General features: G+C 40.5%; 1 protein-coding gene across 3 annotated transcripts in view; it reads left to right on the top strand.

Moving 5' to 3' along the window:
- The first annotated feature begins 389 nt into the window (after window positions 1-389).
- Window positions 390-22,291, top strand: part of NAT10 (N-acetyltransferase 10) — a 103,014-nt gene continuing 81,112 nt past the window's right edge. For 2 of the 3 annotated variants that reach the window (XR_013952040.1, XM_080594496.1), the window contains exons 1-27: window positions 391-617; window positions 1,112-1,203; window positions 1,763-1,934; window positions 2,237-2,359; window positions 3,064-3,125; window positions 3,905-4,019; window positions 5,348-5,455; window positions 6,276-6,409; window positions 6,772-6,865; window positions 7,256-7,354; window positions 7,888-8,024; window positions 8,548-8,672; window positions 9,085-9,235; window positions 9,696-9,792; window positions 10,568-10,684; window positions 11,637-11,738; window positions 11,847-11,921; window positions 12,339-12,455; window positions 12,645-12,778; window positions 14,674-14,722; window positions 15,363-15,456; window positions 15,544-15,654; window positions 16,745-16,917; window positions 17,450-17,569; window positions 18,587-18,685; window positions 19,084-19,157; window positions 21,620-21,703. Coding sequence is in view for 2 of the 3 variants with exons in the window: in XM_080594496.1 (XP_080450622.1) it covers window positions 510-617; window positions 1,112-1,203; window positions 1,763-1,934; window positions 2,237-2,359; window positions 3,064-3,125; window positions 3,905-4,019; window positions 5,348-5,455; window positions 6,276-6,409; window positions 6,772-6,865; window positions 7,256-7,354; window positions 7,888-8,024; window positions 8,548-8,672; window positions 9,085-9,235; window positions 9,696-9,792; window positions 10,568-10,684; window positions 11,637-11,738; window positions 11,847-11,921; window positions 12,339-12,455; window positions 12,645-12,778; window positions 14,674-14,722; window positions 15,363-15,456; window positions 15,544-15,654; window positions 16,745-16,917; window positions 17,450-17,569; window positions 18,587-18,685; window positions 19,084-19,157; window positions 21,620-21,703 (2,966 nt within the window). In the remaining variant the exon portion in view is untranslated. Of the gene's footprint in view, window positions 618-1,111; window positions 1,204-1,762; window positions 1,935-2,236; window positions 2,360-3,063; window positions 3,126-3,904; window positions 4,020-5,347; window positions 5,456-6,275; window positions 6,410-6,771; window positions 6,866-7,255; window positions 7,355-7,887; window positions 8,025-8,547; window positions 8,673-9,084; window positions 9,236-9,695; window positions 9,793-10,567; window positions 10,685-11,636; window positions 11,739-11,846; window positions 11,922-12,338; window positions 12,456-12,644; window positions 12,779-14,673; window positions 14,723-15,362; window positions 15,457-15,543; window positions 15,655-16,744; window positions 16,918-17,449; window positions 17,570-18,586; window positions 18,686-19,083; window positions 19,158-21,619; window positions 21,713-22,291 lie in introns of all 3 variants that reach the window. The other variant, XM_080594497.1, reaches the window with a different exon arrangement.

Here is a 22,291-nt window from a genome sequence, read left to right as displayed (position 1 = left end):
ACTTTGCGAATGAATACAGTGTTTCTGCAATCTTACAAGGATTGAAAACAGGTCAGACGGATATTTTTTCACGTTGCAACTTGCAATGTTGTATGGAAAACCTTGAACCAGCTGTGGCTTTACTGCACAGCAGAGCTTCAAGGCTACGAGCTCCTTCAGGTTACTGGGATTTCACAGTTCATACAAATACAAACAGACAGCTGTGCCCTCGGGCTTTGCCATTTTCACGTGCGTTGCGTTTTTATTTCGGACAAAGGAGGGGCGAGGGCTGGAGGCCTGAGGCCGGGGCCGCTCCGCCCTGAGGCGCTGAGGGAGGCGCGAGGCCGGGGCGCGCGCGCAGGCGCTCCTCAAGGCAGCCCCGGCGCCCGGGGTCCTTTGCCGCGCTGCGGCGCGCGCGACCTGGGCCGCGCGGCTCCCACGTGGTGCGGCGCGTGCGGCTGCCGTTGGCGCCTGGGGAGCGGCCGTTGGGAGACCGTTGGCGGCCGCCTGAGGGGCGGTGAGGGGCCGCCATGCAGCGCCGCAAGGTGGACAACCGCCTGCGGGTGCTGATCGAGAACGGCGTGGCCGAGCGGCAGCGGTCCCTCTTCGTGGTGGTCGGCGACCGCGGCAAAGACCAGGTGAGCCCCGCTCCGTGCCGGAGCCCTCCGCCAGGGCCGCGTGTTCGGGGCTCGCCCCAGCGGCGCGTCTTCCTCGGGAAGGCAGGCGTTGCAAGCCGCAGGGAGTAACGCGGGCCGGGGGTGCGAGCGAGGGTGCGGTGTGAGTTAGGTTACTGACTGCTGCGGAAACGCGAAAGTGCTGGAAATGATTTAGGAGAATGGGTTGTTAAGCATCCGCCTGAGGAGCCCGTGAACGTTAAATAAAAGCAAGTAGAGGCAAATTGGATGTATTTTTATTTTTTAATGAAGTAGAAAGACGTTTCATTGCCTGCCTAGCAGGAGCTTTCTGTGTTCACGCGTACAGTTTTGCGGTGCCCTGTCGCAGTTCTCGCTCAAACCGTGCCTTACCCAGTGAGTCATCTTGCAGATGTCACCGCAGCGCAGCTTGGACTGGAGGTACCTGGTAGCAGTCCGCTACTAAACCCCGTTCTCTCCGTGTTTTTGTGCTTTGACAGGTCGTTATTCTTCACCATATGTTGTCTAAAGCAACTGTAAAGGCCAGACCCTCTGTCCTGTGGTGTTACAAAAAGGAGCTGGGCTTTAGCAGGTAAGATGCTCCTCATATCTCATGCTGCAGTAAGTGCCGTAAGTGCTCTGTCTGAAGCAAAAGCTCTGTGGCTGGTGCTCTCAGTGTGGGCTGAGTGATTCGGTTGTCAGGAGAAACGATCTATTCTTGAAGGAGCTATGGGAAGTTCAGTTTTCCAGAATTAGAATTTGGCTTCAGTAATACAGTTGACATCAGCATGAGGTACTATGTAGGAGTCAGTACAGATTGGGCATTGCAATTACTTTAATTTGAAAAAGGGTTTAAGATTTTAGTTCTTAGATTTGCATGCATCCTTACAGTCTGGGCACAAAGTCAGAAGGGAAGTGTTACATAAAACTACATGATTACAACCAAATGGTTTCTTGCAAAAACAGCTGTTCTTGTGTGATTTCCACTGCTTTGGGCTGAAGGCACATGGGAACATATCATGAATGCAGCATGTATGGGCCAAGATCCTTGAAGGCTGAGCTCTGAATTCCAATTGGACTTAGAAGTAGGATTTTAAGCAGTCTTCGCAAACCTCTTCCCAAGAAAATTTATGTATAATTTTGTTTTCCAGCCACCGTAAGAAGAGAATGAGACAACTACAAAAGAAGATTAAAAGCGGAACCTTGAACATAAAAGATGATGATCCTTTTGAGTTATTTATAGCAGCCACAAATATTCGCTACTGCTATTACAATGAAACTCATAAGATCCTTGGTAACACTTTTGGCATGTGTGTACTTCAGGTAAGGAATTAAACTTTTGACATAGCACTTTTATCAGTTACTTTCAGTTTAAAGGCTGCAGGAATTCTGTTTGTTGCTTCTGTTATTTAACTTATGATGTTCTTTTGTATCTTTTACGGGTTTTGCAAGGGTGAGATAGCCTTGTTTGGCAGAATTTTAATGGGAAATTGGTTAACGCAAATATTCAGTTTGAATCAAACTTTGGGAAATTATGTTTTTAGATTTTCCATTCCTTTCAGTAGATGCTTGTTGCACTAGTGAATTCTAGGCAACTTTGGAGTTTTTATTTTTTTATTTCCTAGGATTTTGAAGCCTTGACTCCAAACCTGCTAGCTAGAACTGTTGAAACAGTAGAAGGGGGTGGAATTGTGGTAATTCTCCTCAGGACTATGAACTCGCTGAAGCAGCTCTATACAATGACCATGGTATGTTCAGTGTAATGCGTCTGTTCTACATAGGCAGGTTCGGCTGGTGACTTAAGGGGTTATTTTTTTTCTTTCTTAATGGGCTGTGGTCTTCCTTCTGTCATTTTTCCAACTTTCATTCGTTCATCATTGATGGAGTCTTGTGGTCAGGCAGTTCTGCCAACCCATGTTCTACCAACAAATGTAACTATGTTCTTTTGTTTCACAGTAATTTGAAAAAGTATTTATACTGTTGGTCCGTGCAACAAGGTTAAGTGACAAACATGTTTTGCTGTTTTGTGACCGAGCGCTAAGCAAGATCAGCTTCGCAGTTCCTGCGTATTTCTAAATATGATCTATTCACCCTGAGTATACGTACCCCTAAAGCAGGAACAATTTCTGTTAGTAACAATGCTAGCAGGGGAATTAAAGGAATGGACTTTTGTCTTAGTATGTCTAGGTTGTTTGAAGTGTACTATAACTGACAGAACTGACCTTTAAGTCTGGAAGAATATGTAAGACCATTGTGAAAAGTATTGGTGGGAAAGGTACATTTTAAACCAATATTTGGGAAAAGTGGATGTCTCACAGCAAACAAAATCAGGGAGAGAGGGCGTGGTCCACAAGAGTGGAAAAGATGTTGTATTGTTCCATGAGTAATAATCTTGTACATGTCACTGTTACCACCGTTCTTTCTCCAGACTGACTTTTTCGTTTTGTTTCAGGATGTGCACTCCCGATACAGAACAGAGGCGCACCAGGACGTGGTAGGACGGTTTAATGAAAGGTATGGTATTGTGAGTGTAAAGCATCTAGGCTGCGTGCCCAGCATAAGTTGTTGTTGGAGAAATTGTATACAAAATTTTGGCATGATGTTACAAGGGATGTGCAAAGGGGCCTTAATTTGTAAAGCATTCTGAGTCCTGTTCTTGAAGTGCTCTGTAGCAACGTATGCTCCACATGACCAGAAATTCAGATACCTATGACGTTACTATGAAAGAGAAAACTGCTCACTGTGGGGTCTTCTCTGTGGTTTAGAAATTTCTTGTAAAGGCCTTTTCTCTCCTTTTGCTGTACTGAATAAACAGCTCTTTTTAAGTGAGCTATACCTAGTTCTAGCCATTGGAAAAATGCAAAATTTGTTCTTTAGCATGCAGGTGATGGTCATGTGGTGTCAGAAACTAGAAGGATGGATAAGCAGCCTAAACTGACCACATCTTTGGCGGTCTGCATTTGTCACAATTGCTGTGGATTCAAGTCTTACGCTTTTATACAGCTACCTCTCGTTTAAATGCTGGGAGTCACTTTCTAGCTGTCTTAGGAGATTGTCTGAAATAAGTGGTCTTCATTGGAGGCATCCTCGTAGGTGGATGTCTGTTCTGCATAGGTCATCCTGATTCTATGATAAGAGGCACACAGCCAGTTGTGTGAACTTGTCTTAGCTCAGCTGTAAGCAGCCGTCGCTCTAAATACCATGTTTGGGGTTAGAAACTAGGGTTAATTAACTACAAAAATGCAGCAGTGTTGGTACTGCTTTTACTGATTTGCCTTTGCTTGACTGCTCAGGTTCATTCTGTCTCTGGCCTCGTGCAAGAACTGCATTGTGATTGATGATCAGCTGAATATCTTGCCCATCTCCAGTCATGTTGCAAATATCACGCCTGTTCCACCACAGTCACAGGTCAGTAGACTATGTCAGCTAATTTTCAGTGGTAGAAACTGATCTGAATTGAACAGTGTTAAAGATCTTAAGAAGAGGAAGCTTTCTTTTCACCCTGACTGATATCAAATAATGGTCTTGCAGAGCAGGTGAAGAACGTTTTGCAAAAAATACACCTCATATGGGTGAAGTATGGAAAGCTGTCTTTTCTTTCCTCCTTTTTTTTTTTTCTCAGCCTTTTTTTGTACTTGCCTGCACTTATTCATTTTGCTGCATTGCCGTTTAGCCTAGTGAGGTGGAGCTTAACTGCTGTGGTTGCTGTTTCAGAAGTGCTTAGAGAGATTTTAAGCTGATGGACAGCTAGGAGGAAACAAATGAAAACATATTTCACATTCCCACTGGAGAGTGGAAAAACACTCGGGGAAAAAAAACCCTTACAAGCTCAGGAGACACCTGGTACCTCAAAACTGTGGTTCTTACTTCAGTTTCTGACTGAGTTATGCATGTCAAATATAAGAAGGCATTCACTGAATACAAGCCAGACATACAGCTTGCACTGTTAAAATGCATCCCTTTATCACTTTCAGTTGTAGCTGAATGTAAAGTGGCGTGCAATTTGAACAGAAATATTTGAGCTTTTGAACTGATCTGTGTGTCCAAGGAAATAACATCATTGATTCTGTCAGAGGCATTAAAAACATTTGAAGAGAACACTGATGTAAAAAACAACCTCTTAACGTTCTAACAACATTGGCAGCAGCACAAATGCTCATCTGTTGGATGGGTAGGCAGATGCTTTTGGTAATCAGTGACAACTGGGCAATTCAGAATCAATTTCTACTTAAAATAGAATTCTTTTGTGCCCAAGTTCATTGATTGACTTTGAAAATCCTGACATTAGCTTGAAAACTGATCTGTTGCTACAGTAGTTTTTCCCTCTAAATTACAGTATGCACCCCATGTGACAGGAATAATGAGGACCATAACATTTTGGCTTACCCTGAAGACTGAAAAATTAATTAAATTATTTAGAAAACTTGTCCATGGTCTCTTCTTCCTAGCACTACCGTTATCCAGTTACCATCTACAGAAAAATACTTGCCTTTTTTCTTCCAAACTTGGGGAAGCCAGGATACCTCTTGTGTATTTCTCTTGAAAATGCATTAAAATCAGTGTTAAATGCCTGTCTGTCCATTTAAACTTATCTGTCTCTAGAGTGTATGTTCAACTTGTGGTAAGTCTTTCTTTCAAATATCTTTCCCTGTCTGATAAAAGATATCACAAGACATCACAAAGGCATAATTGTGCTGGGGTGTCCTTTACTAATCTTTTAAATATTGTGTTTATAGGAAGATAGCCTCCGGCCACAAGACTTGGAGCTGAAAGAGCTGAAGGAGAGCTTGCAGGATACACAACCTGTAGGAGTTTTGGTGGATGGCTGTAAAACCCTGGATCAGGTTGGTGTGGTGCTTAAACTGAAGATACCGTGCATATGACAAGTCAATGTGGCTGCAGATGTTTGTCTCATTTTGCAAGTAATCAAATCTGAGAGCATGAACATCGATGGGGGTTGTTTTAGGGAGAAAGATTCCTTGAAATTGGTCGGACAGGGTAGCTCAAAGACAGTATCAGTGATTTTTTTTATGAAGTTGAGAACAGTGGAAGGACTAGAATGGAGACAGGAATCTGATCTGGAGAAGTCCACATTTAGTCTGTAATCCTCATAATCTATATTATGTTTTGTTGTGCCCTCATTCCTGTCTCTGACACTTTTCCTGCTGTCATTTGAGAATTACTGACTAGTGCAAATCAAGGCCCTATAGAAATTTCTTCAGAGTATCCACTGAGAAGTTGTAGGTTGGTGTGGAGGCTCCCAGACCTGTGCACTGCTTTAAAACTCTTTCACAGTAGGCCTTCTCATGGCCCAGATATGTTCGTCCTCCTCCTCTGGTAGCTCACAAGGTGCGTACGTCTTCCTGTCCTGCTGAATATATTCTGGGGTCAGTGGCATGAAAATAGTAATTGAGCATTCAGAAACTGAGCTGTACTGATTGTTGATCTGTGTTTTGACCTTACTAATTTCAAGAACTCACTGGGTCAAGATAACTACTTTCACATTATTCATCTGGGATTTAACGTTCAGCTTTCCCATATTGTCTTTTTCTCCTTCTTCTTGTTCTAAGGAAAGACCACCTGGCATTAGTGGTAGGTCTAAGTAACGCTGAAAGCAGTTTAACCGCAGCTGCTTTTTGTTTTCTACATTTTTCTGATCATCAGGCAAAAGCAGTTCTTAAATTTATTGAAGCCATTTCAGAGAAGACTCTGAGGAGCACTGTGGCATTAACAGCAGCCAGGGGACGTGGTAAATCTGCTGCTTTGGGACTGGCTGTTGCTGGAGCAGTAGCTTTTGGGTGAGTAATGTCCCCCATCTCCAAGTTTCATTTGCATCCATGAGTTTTTAAAAAATGATGACCAGATTTGAATATATTTATCATTTCCAGACCTACATCCTTCTCTTTTGTTATTCTTATATCTTTCACTTGCTACATAAACTGACACTCAAGTTTTTCTGTTTTATAGTAATCAGAACTCCTCAGTCTTTAAAAATCAATTACTCATACAAAAGTGAAACAAGTGTCTAAAGGAACCTGCTGTGTTTTGGTAATTAAGTAAAATCAACCCCACATATTAAAAAAATATATATATCCTTTCCGTGTATATGAAAAATCTCTTAGAAAAAAGAGTTAAACTCTCGTTTTATTTTTTTGTGCAGTTACTCCAATATCTTTGTCACATCTCCAAGTCCTGATAACCTTCACACTCTCTTTGAGTTCATATTTAAAGGCTTTGATGCACTGCAGTATCAGGTAAGGAAAGCAAACCATTTTACAATACTTTCACAGAGTTCCTGTTTAGGAGGGATTTTGAATCTCATCTCTGACTTAGATATATTAGCCACCAACTTTTTCCCCTACCAGTTTGTTCAATAATGCTCTGTGAAAGTGGCTCACAGTACACTTATATTTACTTCTGTATTTATAAGTGAGGAAAATTGGTTTCTTTATATGTGAAAATAGTTTTTAACAGGAATAAATAATTCCTCGGTTCTCCTGCTTCCGAAGATTTTGTTACACGACTTTTTAACTATAATCTGAAACATCAGGACACATGTCGCAAACTTATTTTGATGGTAATGGTAAACAATGTTTTTCTTACATCTTGGGCTGTTCATACTGTTTAATAATGTTTTCTTTCAGGAACATCTAGACTATGAGATTATTCAGTCTTTAAATCCTGAGTTTAACAAGGCTGTTATCAGAGTGAACGTGTTCAAGGAGCACAGACAGACCATTCAGGTAACCAGCCTTGTTTGCACACTTGCCTTTCTGCTTTTTGTTTGTAATTGTTGACATTATTGATTGTTGTAGTTGTTTGCATTTAAAACATGTTAATTTTATGTAACATGTAACTATACTGATTGCTTTTGCTTTAAGGCAGACCCTCTTTTTGACTTGTGAGTTTCACAAAATATTTTAGTTCTTTCTGTGAATAACTTGTAGGTTACAAAGCCTCCATGGTTGTTGTGTGTTCCTTCTTGAAACAAAAGGAAGGTGAAACAAACAGTGAAGGAAGAGCATATGTTTCCAGTGATCAGGTTTCCTATATTTTTGTGGTCTATCCAAAAAAGTGTCTGTGGAAATGTTTAAAACAATATGTGTTACCCAGCCCTTGTTAGAGACCATGAACCCTCTGCCATGGGTTCTCTTCTCTGTTCATGAAGATCAGGGAAAACAAACAGCTTTTCAGTGCTCCGTCTCTGCCAGTTCTGGCCTTTCCCTACATCCCAGAGCTGTTGTTGACAGTGATGATATCCTCTCATTCCTTACAGTACATACACCCTGCTGATTCTGTGAAACTGGGTCAGGCTGAACTTGTTGTGATTGATGAAGCTGCTGCCATTCCTCTCCCCCTGGTGAAAAATCTGCTAGGCCCTTACCTGGTTTTCATGGCTTCTACAATCAATGGGTAAGGCTTTGAGCATCAGCTGTCTACCTGCGGAAGCAGTTGTGCGAGTGCTCATGGACTATTTATTACCTACGGTGCTTCTCTTTTTACTGCACACTATCGTAATCAGATCATATATATAACTTATAACCTGATCACATGGAACTGCTCTTCAGAATAACCAAGAGTAAGAGTCAGTCGGTGCTTTCCTTTCGGTTCCACTGCAGGTTCATTGAGCATACACACCTCTTCTGTTCTGCTGCAGGGAGCATGCAGATAAACATTCTGTAGTCTGTTAGGAGACAGGGAAGAGTGCCATCTTACTTCCAGTACGGTGAGCGTAAGAAAGTGTCAGAGGAGGCTGCTCTGTCCTACACGTGCAAGAACATCAAGAGGCAGCAATTCTCAGGGATGTCTGGGGCCATTACAGGCCTCAGAGTGGCACACAGCTCTGGATGGCAGCATAGTTCTGTGTTGGAGCTTTCCCATGGCTCAGGATTGCCTTTTGGTTATTTACTTCAGACTTTTGTCTTCTGCTTTTCAGGTATGAGGGTACTGGTCGATCACTGTCTCTGAAGCTTATTCAGCAGCTCCGGCAGCAGAGTGCACAAGCCCAAGTCTCCATGACAGCAGAGAACAAATCTACAGCTACAGCTAAACTCACCTCAGGTACTCGATTGTATTCTGGGCTGCAGCGTGCAACCCTGATCCGTGGTGCTGCTGCCTGACAAGCCCTGTGCATGTCCCATGTGTCCGTGTACTTTGCAGCTGTAGGAATGTAGTGGTATGGGAAAATGAAGGAACTCCTCTTGTAAGTTTTTCCTCATAATTTTCAGATTTGAAAGCATTTAGAGGATAACAGCTGTGCAAGTAATGATTGCTGTACCTTCCTCCCGATGTTATATGAAGAAACAGGCTGTGAAGGCTCTGGTTAGAGCAGTTACTTCTCAAGTGTCTTCTCTTCTGTTCAGATTTGGTGTGTTTCTAATCTCTTGGGAACCATACATAGGACACTGATCCTATTGGATTCTTTGCTAGCTGTAACTTCCGATACTAGAGGTTCTCTGAAATCTGTTTGCAGCTCGTACATTGCATGAAGTCTCCCTCCACGAGTCAATCAGATATGCCCCTGGTGACCCTGTTGAAAAGTGGCTAAATGATCTGCTGTGTTTGGACTGTCTCAACATCACCAGAATTATCTCTGGCTGCCCACTGCCTGAGACTTGTGACCTGTATCCTTACTCAAATGGTGTATTCTGATAAAATATATTGCTTTCAGGTGAAGGATGCTTTTTCAAACTGAGTAGTAGTGGCTTCTCAGGCTATAACATGATTACCACAGTGCGTGGTCTTTTGACTAAAGGTTATTAAGAACACACTTCTGGAGCTGAGCTCTTACCACTGCCTGTAAGACTGGTGGCTTGTGTTACCAGGACGTTACCAATGTGTTTTATTGCAGAGACAATCCTAAAGATGGATTGAATGCAAGAAAATCTTGGTTTACAGATGAAGTGTGAAAGATATGAGCACTACGCAGTCATTCTTGTAGATAGAGCTGTAGACTATAAGAGCTTTAGCCAGCATGTAGCCTAAGGCTGCATGGAAAATAACACCCCTAAGCCAACAAGGAGCTCTTTTTTTTTTTTTTTTTTTTTTTCCCCAGGGAAGTTGTTTCCTTAACCCTGTGTTTAGATATTATGTAAATAGAGACACACTTTTTTGTTACCACAGAGCATCAGAAGTTTTTCTACAGAGACTGATGGCCCTCTATGTGGCTTCACACTACAAGGTAAAGCTCATGCTACTTCTATCAAAAGTCCAGCTTGGAATTTTGTGGAGGGAGCACTGTTTGTTGAGGGCAGTCTAACTGAATTGGCCTAATTAAGATTTTCTGGACAGCTTCAGGTGTTTTTTGTTGTATACAGATCTGTATTCTCCTGAGAAGATTTCTGCCTTAGCCTTAGCTGAACACTCTGCATTTACAGATATCTAGAATATTTTTGTCTTGGGAAATCCCAAAGACTAAATTCTAGATGAGCCTGCAAGTTTGTTGGGAATGGTATCAGTGATGAACCCTTTCCTGTTCTCCTCTTTACAATATTTCAGTAGCCTCAAATTAACCAAAAGAGTAGTATCATTGTACTATTAATAAAAGTTATAATTCATCTCAGAGTTTCAAGACCGTGGGTGAGTAGTAAGTTTGGCTGGTGAAGTCATTAAATGGTGAAGTAATGAGTACTAAAAGTCTGACACTTCCAAAAATATTTTAGATCTGGTAGTCTAAGAGATAAGTAGCTATATAAAAATAGAAATTTCAGTTCTACACATAGGAGAGCAAGAGATTTCACTTGAACAAAATAAGTGTTGACTGGTAGTACAACAGCCATGAGCTGTCCAGTGAGGAGCTTCATCCATCAGTGTTGTACTAGTTCTAAGTCCCTTAATAGCCCTAAATTGAGAAAAATGGAGGAATGTTTAAAAGTCAGCTACTAACACTATATAGGACACTGAAGCTCTTCTCATGGAATAATAGTTGAGCTTTCTCATGTGCATTTACCCTCCAGAACTCTCCCAATGACCTCCAGATGTTATCTGATGCACCTGCCCATCACCTTTTTTGCCTTTTGCCTCCTGTTCCACCTACCCAGAACTCATTACCAGAAGTACTCGCTGTTGTTCAGGTGAGAGAGCATCATATAACTATGAAGTGAACTGTTCAATAATGAAGGAGTGATACACTGTGAGACGGCGTTGTACTGTCTAGGACTAGATGGTATCTTCAGGCTGTGTTTTTATGTGCCACAGCAGCATATTAAGGCAGTTTTAACGAAAGAAAGTGGAAAAAAACCCCACCACCTAATTGCTCTATAAGTATATTGTGAAGCTAATCCCTTTGTATAGACCTTCCAATCTCTAAAATATGTCTGTGCCGAGAAGCCTTCTTGAGGAGCTGACTTACTGGTTAAATAAATGACTTTCTCCTCTCATTTCAACTTCCTGCCAAGGAGAGTTGATTCACTTGTTCATTCTGCTTATTCTGTGTCTCCAGAATTCCTTTTATTTGCAACAGGGCTGCAAAAATACAAATACCTCAGATAGAGGTGTTCAGAGGTATAGAGATATTTCAGTCCTTGACTGTTAGATATCTGACTATATGCTTCCTTCCTTAAGAACACAAATTCTTAATTATCTGTGTTCAGTGCAACTAGTTAAGTCGACTATTTCTTAAATGAAAAAAAAAAGCTGCATTTACCTGTATGTATTTGACTCTTAAAGAGAAATACTGGGAGGGACAAGGTTTTATGTTTGCTGCTGACAGACTACAGAAAACACATAGAGCACATTGTATGCTTTAATCTCTTCAGGCTTCTGTTGCACCATGCTGTAATGCCTGCTGTGCCAGATATACCTGGCTGGCTCACTGGTGTGCCTTTTGAGACTGCTTTTAGGGGTAGAGCCTGTTGTTTGGCACATACGCATTTGTTTATCATGTTGCAAAGTAGGGGTCAGGTGACATGTCAATACTGCATAGTCATCTCAGCAACTGAGGATAAATTTTGATTAGGCTGTAGTGGAATGACTGTGGGATAAAGCACTTTGTCTCCATTCACGGTCTTCTGCCTTTTCTGGCAGGTGTGCATGGAAGGAGAGATTTCTCGCCAGTCTATCATGAACAGCCTTTCTAGGGGAAAGAAGGCTTCTGGTGATCTTATTCCCTGGACCATTTCAGAACAGGTGAATAATTTGGCTGTGTACTCACACCCAAGATGTCTTTCAACACTACTGCTTATTTCCAGGGCACCCTTCTGTGTACTTTTAAATTGACTCTTATCTCTTACGCAGTTCCAAGACCCAGACTTTGGCGGCCTCTCTGGTGGGCGTGTTGTTCGTATTGCAGTTCATCCAGATTATCAGGGGGTAAAGTATTTTGAAACCTATTGTAAGTAGTCAGCAGTGGTACCACGAGAATGGCTGTACAGGCAGAGCAAAGTTCTACCTGGCCCCGTGTACAGTCAAGATCCAGTGGCACTTAGTGTGAGATTACCAAATGTTCACACTGGTGTTTGGTTTTGTCAGAGTGCCAGAGATAAGCAATGAGAATTATTATACTGTCCTCAGCTACTGACTGAGCTCTTGTTGTGCTTTTGGTCACCCAGCAGGGTCTGTAGTTTTCTTCCCCATGGAGTTCCTGTGTAGTAAACAAAATGCATTTTTGCAGTGGCTGAGTAATTTCTAAACTGATGATTGTTAATGGATTTTTAAGGGGAAAATGTTGTCCTGCTTTAAAAAATAGATATAATTTTTTGCTTATAGTGCATTGTTCATAATTCACAGATGGGCTATGGCAGCAGAGCTTTGAATTTACTGCAGATGTACTATGAAGGCCAATTCCCTTGTCTGGAAGAAAAAACAATTCAGAAGCCAAAAGAAATTGCAACTGTAAGCAGTGAGGTATGGAACTCAGTACATTTCTTGTATTTCCTGTTGTGCTAAGCTGTCTGCCTTCTCACTGTAAATCTCAATATTGATTTCTCTGTGTAAGGAGGAAATAATTGTATTTATTCTTTGTACAAAATATGAAATTAAATTTGCAAATTGCCATGAGGAATGTTATTAACCCACTTCCACTTTCTCTTTCAGACTGTTAGTTTATTGGAAGAGGTTGTGACGCCTCGGAAAGACTTGCCACCTTTACTTCTCAAACTAAGTGAGAGACAAGCTGAGAGTCTAGACTATCTAGGGGTATCTTATGGCCTAACACCAAGATTACTCAAGTAAGACCTTGTTCTGTTTACACCCAGTGCAAAAATATAACTATATAAATAATAGAATATCTGTAATTTGTAAATGATATGTAGATACAGGTGCAGATATTTTACCCCATAGACTTTCTCCTCTCTGCATGCTTCACTTGGTTTCTAAATGTGGGCAGCTCCAAGCCCTCTTCTCCTGCAAGACCTTGTCTTGTGCAGTAGAGCTGAACCTAAGCACTTAATGCATCCTTCAGGGTAAATTTCCTCAAACTCCTTCTGAGGAAAAACCCATTCCCTTCTTGATTGTCTCTGTGATCCTTCTGAAGAGTTAATTAACTTTAACTGATAAGTTTCTCTAGGCTAGAGAAGAACATCTCTAATGGAAGAAGTTAAATACTCCTTGTGACCTGTAGAAACTTGAGCTGCTGCTAACTTCAGTTAGTTGTTTGTTTCCCGCCTGATGAAAACACTTGTCAGTAGCAACTGCATCTGCTTCTCATTTTTTTCTCGCCAAGGAGGAAGTGAATTACTGCAGCAAAAAATCGTTTATTAATTTTTTTCACTTTTCTCTCCATATCAAATTATAGTTTTATATTAGAACGTACAATTTTATAATAAATGGTAACTGTTTTTAAGTATTATGAGAATCTGTAAAATATGTAGGTTTTTCAAACTTTCTCAGTGTGGTAAGTTTGGGAGACAGTTTCAAAATAATGCAGAATTGTTTCTGTTGCTAGCCTAACAGCAAAGCAGTCATTTATCACCTAAAACTTTGCTTCCTTGCTGGCCTATCCTTGTTTGCAGGGGACCATCTCACAAAAGATGAGATTGAGTCCAGCAGAAGTAAGACCCAAGGAGGCCGGTTTGTGCCTGACCCAATCAGAGCTATGTTAGACAGCTGTGTGCGATTTGGCATTTCAGACACAGAGACTGTAGCCTGTTTTATTCCATGGCAAGCATGCTGCAAAATTCATGCCAAAATGTGATGGTGAATTGTGGAAAAAGTCTTAATCTCTGCAAATTATAAAGCAAATGGTTCAGATGTCTTTATTGAACAATCTCTCTCAGGGCAGAGGATGAGAATAAAGTGTTTGAGTACTGTTTTTAAAATTATTTGACTGTTAGGTTTGGTGGGATAGATAAGGAAGCATAGTGGGATAAGGAGAGGCTGGGATGCACATATAGGACTTCCTGCTAAAATCTGCATCATCCTGCACAGCTGATGGGTAGTCACCCTGTGGCCTGCGGAGGTGGGTTGCCAGTGACAGTTGCTGTGGGGCTTGGCTTCTTTCTTTTGTCTGGGATGCCATATGTTTTGTCTCAGCAGGTCTTTTTATTACTAGTCCTCCTTTTCCTCGGCAAAATGAACTGTAGTGTCAGTTCACAACTAAGATGCAAGAAGGAAAAGGAGGATGGAAAGGGATGTTAGTAGGATTTTGCAGGTCAGATTGGGATTCTCTCTGGTCCACCTGTGATTGTGTGAAACCTGGAATTTGCCAGGGAAAGTCAGCATTCGTTGAAGTCTGAAGTAAACTGTAAATCCTTCATACCTTCCCCAGGGTATTCTTTAGGAGTCTGTGGTATTTGTGATCAAAACCAGTTTGCATTTTTTTAAACGAGGTCCTGGAAACATGCTGAATTAAAGAGTTACTGTGTTTTATCAGTTAGTCTTTGAAAGTTCATTCATTTTCTGTTGTCACAGTCATCATTTTTTCACTCCTCAAAGTTAGAATCTCAGTCAGTTTGGTTGCTCTTGGAACTTTCCGTCGGTGTTAAATTTTATTAGCTACTGGGGTAGCGTCTACCTTTCAACAGTCGTTCTTGTACAGTAGATAGATTTTATTTAACCACAAGTATTACTACAAAATCAACAGCTCCATAATTCTCAGTGTACTTTCTCTTATCCTTTTCCCTAGGTTTTGGAAACGTGCTGGATTTGTGCCAGTTTATCTAAGGCAAACACCAGTAAGTAGCATACTGTTTCTGAATGAAATCCAGCCCTATTGAAATCACTGGGCATCTTTCCATTAGCTTCTGTGCGATGTGATTTGGACAAAAAAGTTTCCTGAGACTACACTTGGGGTTTGTTTTGTATTCATTTTTGTTCGTTGGTCTAATAGTTAACTAAGGGTTTCAAATTTTAGGGTTGTGAATGTAGTCTTCTGAGTAGTTTGCACTTAAAAAAATATAACAAAGGTGCATCTGTTCAGTGTTGTTATTGTGGTTATTGGTAAAATATGCAATTGGCCCTCGAACTGACTGCCATTGCTTTCCCTAGGTGTTTACCAAAAAAACGCACTAGCTGTTACCGTACTGTTGGAGAGAATAATTTGTCCCTTGTCATCCCACTTTCCTTTTGTTTTTCTGGCTCTTGAGCTATAACTGCGATTTGTGACACTGGTGAATAGTGGTTATCTCAAGAAGCCAAAATCTCTCAGCACTGGGATTTACCAAATTATAGAAGTTCATCAGCTTTATATTTGGTGGTGGTGATCAGTAGCAGTTGGTACATGAGTTGTTGATTTAGAAGATCCTTGCCGCCTTCAGTTTAGCATAGAGTATACACAGTTCATGGAGATGATGGGAAATGTATCTTTGTTATTAGAATGACCTGACTGGTGAGCATTCATGCATCATGCTGAAGATGCTGAATGAAGAGGACTCTGAACAGGAGCCTTGGCTTACAGCCTTCTGGAAAGGTAACTGAGCTAATACTAGAAAAATATTCTGGAATATTTATTCTAGAGGTCCACAGGAGTCATTTGTTTTCTCATCTTGTCCTATAGATTTTAGGAGGCGCTTCCTTTCTCTGCTTTCCTACCAGTTCAGCACGTTCTCTCCTTCGTTGGCATTGAATATTCTACAGAACAAAAATATCAAACAGCAGTCACAACCCCGTGAGTACCCTGGCTCACATATTCATTTAGAATGCAATTTGAAGTCTTTGTGTAGGTTTATCAGAGTTCTCAAGCACATGCATGGTATGATGTCTCTTGTGAGGTGCCATGAATTGTTCTTGGTGTTTTGTTTCCATCATCCAAAAAAATGCTTGTATTTTTGAGTAAAAACTAACAGGACATTTTCTGCCAACTAAAAACAGGTAGTGGTTTGGTGTGGTGGTGATTTTTTTTTCTGTGCCTTTTTTATTTCAGTCAGAGATTTAAGTACTCCAAAATCAGAGGGCTCCTGACTATAGCAGCTAAAGGCACGACAAAACAAAATCCAGTGAATGAATAAAGAAGTCTACTAAATCCAGTATGGAGTTAGAAGGGAAGCCTTGAGAATCAAAGGTCAATAGGCAGAGCAGCTAATTTAGGATCTTAGGGAGAATGTTGTCATCAGAAATTTGGAAATTCGAATTAGATGTCTTTCTAAGAGAGAAGCTTTAGTTAACTGTGTGTTCTTTGGGCTTAGTGCAGCACTTGCTAGGGTGAACATGCAGGTACTATAACAAAAAGGCCAGATAAGGCAACTCTAACAGTCCCTCATGGCTTAAAAATCCTCTTTAAAAGCAAATTGATGTTTTCTCAGTAAGCCTAACAGAGGGTAGTCCTCTTGAGAGAACTTGGTAACCTGCATTTTGTGGGCTTTTAGTATCTGTCTTTGTGAAAGATGTTTGGTTGGTGCTACAAAGAGAGTTTTTATCAGCAAAACCAATGTAATACATTGAAAGTCTGAGCAAACTGATTCTCAGCCCTCACTGTTTTTAGTCTCTCTGGCATGTTTGAGTCGATACGCCAGTCTGTTTTGACAGTTGCAATGTTCTTCATATGGTTATATTTCTGTCTGAAAAGACTTGGAATAACCAAGCCAGCCCTAATAGCAGTGTTATACTTAGTGAGTTGAATTCTGAAGTGTGTTGGAAAGTGAACTTAAGGGATAGCAGTTGGCCCTCAGTCAATGATGTGAAAAAGGAGTTTGTTAAATAATGAGATCCTGGAGAGCTGTGAAGAACAGTCTTGACAGTGATGTCTCTCTATCATTCAGCCATCAGCCGTGTTGAATTAGAATCTGTTTTCATCCCATATGACTTGAAGAGATTAGAGATGTATTCTCGCAACATGGTGGACTATCATCTCATCATGGATATGGTACCTACCATTGCCAGGATGTTTTTTCTCAACCAGTTGGGTGATATCTCTCTCTCAGCTGCACAGTCGGTATGTATCACTGTGAGAGCAAGCCATGCTTCATCTCTCTTTGTACTTCTCTACTGTCTCCTAATTTTGGACTAGTTTCCCGTTTCTTGTCATCTTTAAAAAGAAGCCTTTGCTTCAGATGATTTATTCCTCTGTGGTCCTCTTCATCATTTCTCCTGCTTGTGTTCTAACTTTAGTGTTTGCTTTGAATAAAATCTGCAGAGATCATACTGTTGCATGTTCAGTGAAGTACTCCGTGTGTTTATAATATTGTGTGAACTATGGCTTAAAAGCACCTCAAAATCCTTTGGTTCTTGAGCTGTACCTCAGGAGAGAGGTATTCATTTGTACTAAGTAAGGAATGCTGCTAGCTGACTACAGAATAACTTAGGGGTGTTCAGTGCATCTGAGCAAAGCTTGAGCCCATACCAGAGGAGCCTTGTATTAGCTGAGTAGAGCAAGGACTTGGTAAAATGTCAGGGGCATAGAGGATACTATTTATATAAGTGTTTGCTCTAAAAGCCTCTCTAACTGAAATATGTCATTTCTGCAGGCCCTTCTTTTAGGGATTGGTCTACAACATAAATCTCTGGATCAACTGGAAAAGGAGGTAGAACTGCCCAGCAGTCAGTTGATGGGCCTCTTCAACAGAATCATCCGCAAAGTAGTCCAGGTAATTGCATCATGATAAGCTTTGTCTTGGTTGTATCAGACTAAAGTGTAATTCCAGTACTGAGCCTGGTGCTAGTAGAAAGCTGAATTGGAATTACGTATCTTTCACATGTCCACAAAAATTGACTGTAAACTTAGTTTGTAAGAAGGGAAAATCGTAGTGGAAAAAGCAGGTATTTATGGCATTGATTTATATTGTGTTTTCCCAAATACGAGTGCTTATGTTACATTTCTAAATGTTGAAATGTCCCAAACCAAAATGCTGAACGTACAGCCAGCGATGCCAGCTGAACTTGAGACATTTGTTTATGATGGTTCACTGCATTGGTAGCATCTCAGCCTTTGTTTGCTTGTTTTTTTTTAAATCAACCAAATGAAAAAACTTTCTCTGATGTCATTTAGAGGTGGACCTTAGTCCAGTGAAATTACTGGAAAGTTTTGAGTCTATTTTTTCCCCTGGTGTCTGCAGTAAAGTGAGTAGCGTGATGAGTTTTTAAGGAGAAAGACAGACATAAAAGTTGCAAGCTGCTTGCAATTGCTTGTGCAGCCTAGTGCCTCTAGTTCTCAAGGAACAGAATATGTTAGCAAAGTTTCTGCGGTGTGGCATAAGATGTTCATTGGAGAGATGCTATGCTCTGCATAACACTCATCTAATTATCTTGAAGACAGTTATATACAAGAAAATAATATGCAGCTTTTAGCTACAAACGTTCATCAAAACAGTGTATTGATATAGAATGTTGCTAACTGTCAGTTCTCTCCATTTATGCAAGTGACATTGTGTGCTGTTTTGATTTTTATACTTTTAATGAAAGCTGTGTGTAATTCTGCCTTCAGGAAGAAGCTTTGAGGTTTGTATTTTAGTATGATGGAACGTATGCATCAGAAATAAACTGTCTGAAAATATTTGCAAGGTTACAAGAGTCTCATGCGGACAACCAGCATTTCTTACTTATTTTTAAGCACAATCGTAGAAGAAATACTGAGTCTTACATGTGTTGGCTTATTTCATTTTCAGTTGTTCAACGCTGTCCAGGAAAAGGCTGTGGAGGAACAGATGGTAGCAACAAAGGATATTGTAATGGAACCAACAATTAAATCTTTAAATGATGATTTGGTAATTATGAACTTTATTCTTAATACATATATAAGCACTCTTCATGGAACTCCCTTGAGTGTAGAAGCCTTGTAATCTAAATTTTCTTGGATTAGAGTTCTGTGTCACCTCTGTCGCTATGTGGTAGTTATAAAACCAGCTTTTGGCATTACATTCTTAGTCATGCTTTGTTAATCTGCCATACGGATTTGCACAGAACCCACAAAGACTTTGGAGTTATGCATTACAACTATACGTATATTGATCACATAAAAATGCAGTTATAGAAAAGATAAAAGCTTTGTAGGATCATCTAGTATTTGTTTTTTCTCTTTAGTGGGGAAACGAGTTTTGCTTGTATTACATGATTACTGTTGCACTCAGAACTTAATGCATCTGTTGTGCTGTCCTTTATGTAGGAAGAAGCCGCAAAGGAATTCCAAGAAAAACACAAGCAAGAAGTGGGGAAGCTAAAAGAAATGGACCTTACACAGTAAGAATTCATCTGTATGAGTCTCAAATCCAATTTTCCTCTGGTATCTATTTGAATGCTGGGTCACCAGTACTAGTACATCTTGCTGAATCTTGTGCACAAGGCTGTAGTCACAATATGGTGATGTCACACCATCAATAAGTGAGAAATAGCAGTGTGTATCTTCAATGGTGGCCATGTGGGATAAGCATATGCTGCTACTCTAATGGAAACTTTAGATATTATGTGCCTGATAGCCAGTGATTGTCTTGATCTGCTCTGTTAGCAGTTCCTTTGTTTCATACTCACACCATTCTTTCCAGGAGGAGTTAAATTCAGTAACAGAACTTATCTGTTCAGTGTCATTCACCTGCTAACTCAATATATGAATTATTTTCCTGAAAAGTGTGTCATAGGCATGAATTTTACTTTTTGCCAAGCATGAGGTCACTGATGTCCCTTTTTCTACTGGTATTTTGAACAAAAAGCAAAAGATTGTGAATTAGCAGACCACACCTGATCAACAGTGAGATCTGTCTGTGGAACTGTAGAACTGAATTATTAAAGTTGGGGCTGGTTCATCATTACGGTACTGCACACAGGAGATGTGGAAATGCCAATTCAGTTCTCAGTACCACTGGCATGGTCTTGAGCACTTTATTTTACTTCTGTTTTCCTTTGTCTTTTATTTAAATGGTAAATTACTCTTACACTGTGGCAAGAACTCTTACTATGTATCTATAGGGCAGTCTTGATCCTGGCTGTGTATGGTATGTACATTACACACGTAACTTCTATAGTTCTGTAATTTGGAGTAATGAAAAAAAGCTGCCTGGCTTTGGACTGTTTATAATTTGACAGTTTATTGTGCTTCTAGGAAAGGTCATTAGTTTCCTCAAACCAGGATACATGGGTGCTGTTGTCTGCTGTCCAGCTTTTCTGTATTCAACTGTCTTCAACTCAAGTAAAAATTAGTACCTGGCTAATGTTAGTATTCTCTTCTTTAATAAGAAAGAAAAAGAAACCACACACAAAATCCCCCAAAACCAACACAAAAGAACAAACGAGAGCTTCCTTTACTAAACGCAGTGAGCACAGATGCTTTTAGCTGTTGTAGGCTGGACAGTTTGTAGGATACTGAATTGCCAAACCAGCAACTTCCTTGAAATGTCAGCAGATGTCTCTCTTTCTGGGCCAACAGGAGTTAAACATGCCACTCTGATCCTCTTCCTTTTCTCTCTCATCTGTTAGATCTGAGAAAAGGAATCTTTGTCCTACCCTCAAATGAGAGGACCAAAAATGGATGTGATTTGAAGTGACTTGTAAGTCAGTCACACTAGGAAAACAAGATAACTAGAACTTTTAAAGAATTTTAATTCTAATTACTAGATTTGATAGTATGACATACTTGTTTGTCATTTTGGACCATGCTTCTTCATCCAGAAACAGATTCATGTTCTTCTCTATAAGGAATGAGGGCCAAAAATCTATTTTGAACACTTTTTAATACAGGTTACAGAAGCTAACAGAACAGACAGAGCTGTTTGATATGTCTTTGTCCAGTGTTGTTTCGCCTTGTATGAAGGAAGGCTAATCTAGTCTGAATCTCTAAGAACTTGAGATAGAGAAAAACAACTTAGTTTTGCTACATGACTGCTTTGCCTAGTTAAAATTGTGTTATTTTCAGGGTACTTGAACATAATGACAGGAAACACAGCACATGAGTTTAGTTGAATAGCAATTGCTGTTTTAGTTTCTCTTTCCAAAAGAAACCTGCAGGTCTTCAGTTTTTCCTGGATGGATGCAGAAAAACTACAATTCAAGCTTACTGCTGGCTAAGAGCAGCTGCTAATTTACCTTTCTGTTATAAGCCATTGGTTTTTGCAGCCTCTTCCTTTACTGCCACAATCATCCTTCTCCTTTGTGGGGGAGGAAAGAAAGAAAACAAGAAAGCAATCAACCTTTTAAAAACAAAATCTTTATAGTGAATATAGTTCTGATTGTGTTTGTCGGTCTTACAGCTGTAATGTTTGAAAGCTTATGTTTTAAGAAATCTAGTGGGCAGAGAAGTATACACTACTGCTATGGAAACTAACACCTTTGTGGCTTATTTTTTGCATTCATAAAAGATATACTCTGTTAAGCATTCTGCTTGTCTGATGAGAGGCTTTCATAGAACAGTTATGTGATGTTTACAGTAGCGGCTCCTGAGAGAGCTTCATCTGCTATTGACCAGCTTTGGATGAAGACAATTGTTGGTTGCTATCGACCTAGTTCAGATTGAGTCTGCTGACAAAGTCGTGACAAGCTGTTGTATCTCTTTGCCAGTCTAGTTTTGTATGTATTTCCAACTACTGGTTTTGTTGGGTGCTAATGCAGTAGCTTTGTTTGAAGTGTACTGTGTATCTGACAATATAATCACTTTTTTTTCCTGCTTTGAGCTGGCAATTTTACTTGAATTTTCCTTTACCTTTTTCACTCAGATATATTATCCGGGGGGACGATGAAGAATGGAACGAGGTGCTGAGTAAAGCAGGACAGAACGCTTCTATCGTCAGTGTGAAAAGGTTAGGGAAGTTGAAATACTCTACAGCGGTCTCTCTTGTCCTGCTAGCTTTACTGCATTTTTCCCCAAAAGGGTGAAGCTGAAGATAAAATGAATGTAATGTCCTTGATAGATTCAAAAATTTCCTCAAGAAATCAGGGTGTGAGCATTCCTCTCATGGAGAGCGCTTCTGTGGCTTGTGTGTTGTTGCTCTAGATTACAGTCCTGTCTGCATATAACTCAATTGCTTATAGCAACTCTTTCTATTGACACGGTTAAGTCTTGATCTTGGCCACACAAATTGGTGCTATTTCTCCCTGGGGTCACTTTTAAAGAACAAACTCATTCCACATTACTGTCCTGTTGCCTTGGGGGCTAGCACTGGGTGGAAGCCTATGATATTCCCATTGGAGAAAATGGGAATTCAATTAAGGAGAATTCTTTCAAATTTGAGTTTAAGTCTGCAAAATGTTGAGTGTGCCTTTCCGCAGTTCCTTCCTTTTCATCCGTCTCATTTCTTTTACCTTGCCCAGCATGGAGTGTTTCCTCACCTCTTCCTTGGAAATTTATAGTTGGGACTTGGCCTGCTTGCTTTTTGCCCCTTCCCTTG

Source organism: Anser brachyrhynchus, assembly GCF_964034855.1.
Source record: "Anser brachyrhynchus genome assembly, chromosome: 5".
Taxonomy (NCBI): domain Eukaryota; kingdom Metazoa; phylum Chordata; class Aves; order Anseriformes; family Anatidae; genus Anser; species Anser brachyrhynchus.
The sequence above is the reverse complement of the archived record's forward strand: the minus strand, read 5'-3'. Positions and strand labels throughout refer to the sequence as shown.